This window comes from Mandrillus leucophaeus, unplaced genomic scaffold (assembly GCF_000951045.1).
Source record: "Mandrillus leucophaeus isolate KB7577 unplaced genomic scaffold, Mleu.le_1.0 Scaffold845, whole genome shotgun sequence".
NCBI classification, from domain to species: Eukaryota; Metazoa; Chordata; class Mammalia; order Primates; family Cercopithecidae; genus Mandrillus; species Mandrillus leucophaeus.
The window spans coordinates 382658-384175 of NW_012109197.1; the positions used below are offsets into that span (position 1 = coordinate 382658).

The 1518-nt window shown below is 49.1% G+C and overlaps 1 protein-coding gene across 1 annotated transcript in view; it reads left to right on the forward strand.

Annotated features, from left to right (window-relative positions):
- Window positions 1-1518, forward strand: part of SIRT3 (sirtuin 3) — a 22434-nt gene that overhangs the window by 5615 nt on the left and 15301 nt on the right. Inside the window, exon 4 of the mRNA XM_011968487.1 lies at window positions 1085-1185. Within this exon, the coding sequence (XP_011823877.1) occupies window positions 1085-1185 (101 nt within the window). The remainder of the gene's footprint in view (window positions 1-1084; window positions 1186-1518) is intronic.

The following is a 1518-nucleotide window of genomic DNA, read 5'->3' on the forward strand; positions in this document are numbered from 1 at the left end:
GGCTAGTTTTTTGTATTTTTAGTAGAGATGGGGTTTCACCGTGTTAGCCAGGATAGTCTCGATCTCCTGACCTCGTGATCCACCCGCCTTGGCCTCCCAAAGTGCTGGGATTACAGGCTTGAGCCACCGCGCCTGGCCTATATCCTCATTTTAACTTGGTATAGAATAGAAAATGTGTTCCTAGATATTGGATACAATTTTTTGAGACAGGGTCTTGGCTCTGTTGCCCAGGCTAGAGTGCAGTGGCATGATCATAGCTCACTATAGCCTGAGCTCTTGGGCTGAAGTGATCCTTTTGCCTCAGCCTCTGGACTAGCTGGGACTACAGGCATGCACTACCATGCCTGGCTAATTTGTAAAATTTTTAAAGACAAGTCTCACTATGTTGCCCAGGTTGGTCTCAAACTCCTGGCCTCAAGTGATCCTCCTGCCTTGGCCTTCCAAAGCACTGGGATTACAGCTGTGAGCCACTGTGCCCACCCAGCCTGGTATTGGATATAATTTTTGTTTTTGAGACAGAATCTCTCTCTGTTGCCCAAACTGGAGGGCAGTAGCACGATCTCAGCTCACTGCAACCTCCACCTCCCAGGTTCAAGCGATTCTCCTGCCTCAGCCTCCCCGAGTAACTGGGACTACAGGTGCCCGCCACCACATTCGGCTAATTTTTGTATTTTTAGTGGAGGTAGAGTTTCACCATGTTGGCCAGGCTGGTCTCAAACTCCTAACCTCGAATGATCTGCCCACCTTGGCCTCCCAAAGTGTTGGGATTACAGGCGTGGGCCACCGTGCCCGACTGGATGTAATTTTATTTGAGCTTTTATCAAATGGTGTTTTGTACGGAGTTTTGACAGGCTTTGTTTTAACCGTGATTTGGCTCCAGCTGGGTGCCCCTTTGCTCCCCTGCCTTCTTCTGGTTGGTGGAGCATGTAGGTGATATGGGCATGAACACCAGGCTTGAGGACATCGCAACCCAACGGGGTTGTGCCTCCTTCCAGGAGGCCTGTCAAGCCCAGAAGTTGTGCTCTGGGACTTGTGTGCTCATCTTGGAGGCAGCAGCAACACTTAGCTTTGGCTTGAATTTCAGTGTCGGGCATCCCTGCCTCAAAGCTGGTTGAAGCTCATGGAACCTTTGCCTCTGCCACCTGCACAGTCTGCCGAAGACCCTTCCCAGGGGAGGACTTTCGGGTGAGTTATCCTGCTGTTGGTCGTCCTTCTGCAGTTTGCTGTTGGGGTGATCTGGAAAAGTGGTATTTTATAAGCGTTGTCTCGAAAGGACAGTTGAACAGTAATAGTGTGAAAATTTTTATTTGTAAATTAGAAATTTAATACATGTTTGTAAAAAAATTTAAGATAATATAGAAATATGTAGGGAAGGCCGGGCGCGGTGGCTCAAGCCTGTAATCCCAGCACTTTGGGAGGCCGAGACAGGCGGATCACGAGGTCAGGAGATCGAGACCATCCTGGCTAACACGGTGAAACCCCGTCTCTACTAAAAAAATACAAAAAACTAGCCGGGCG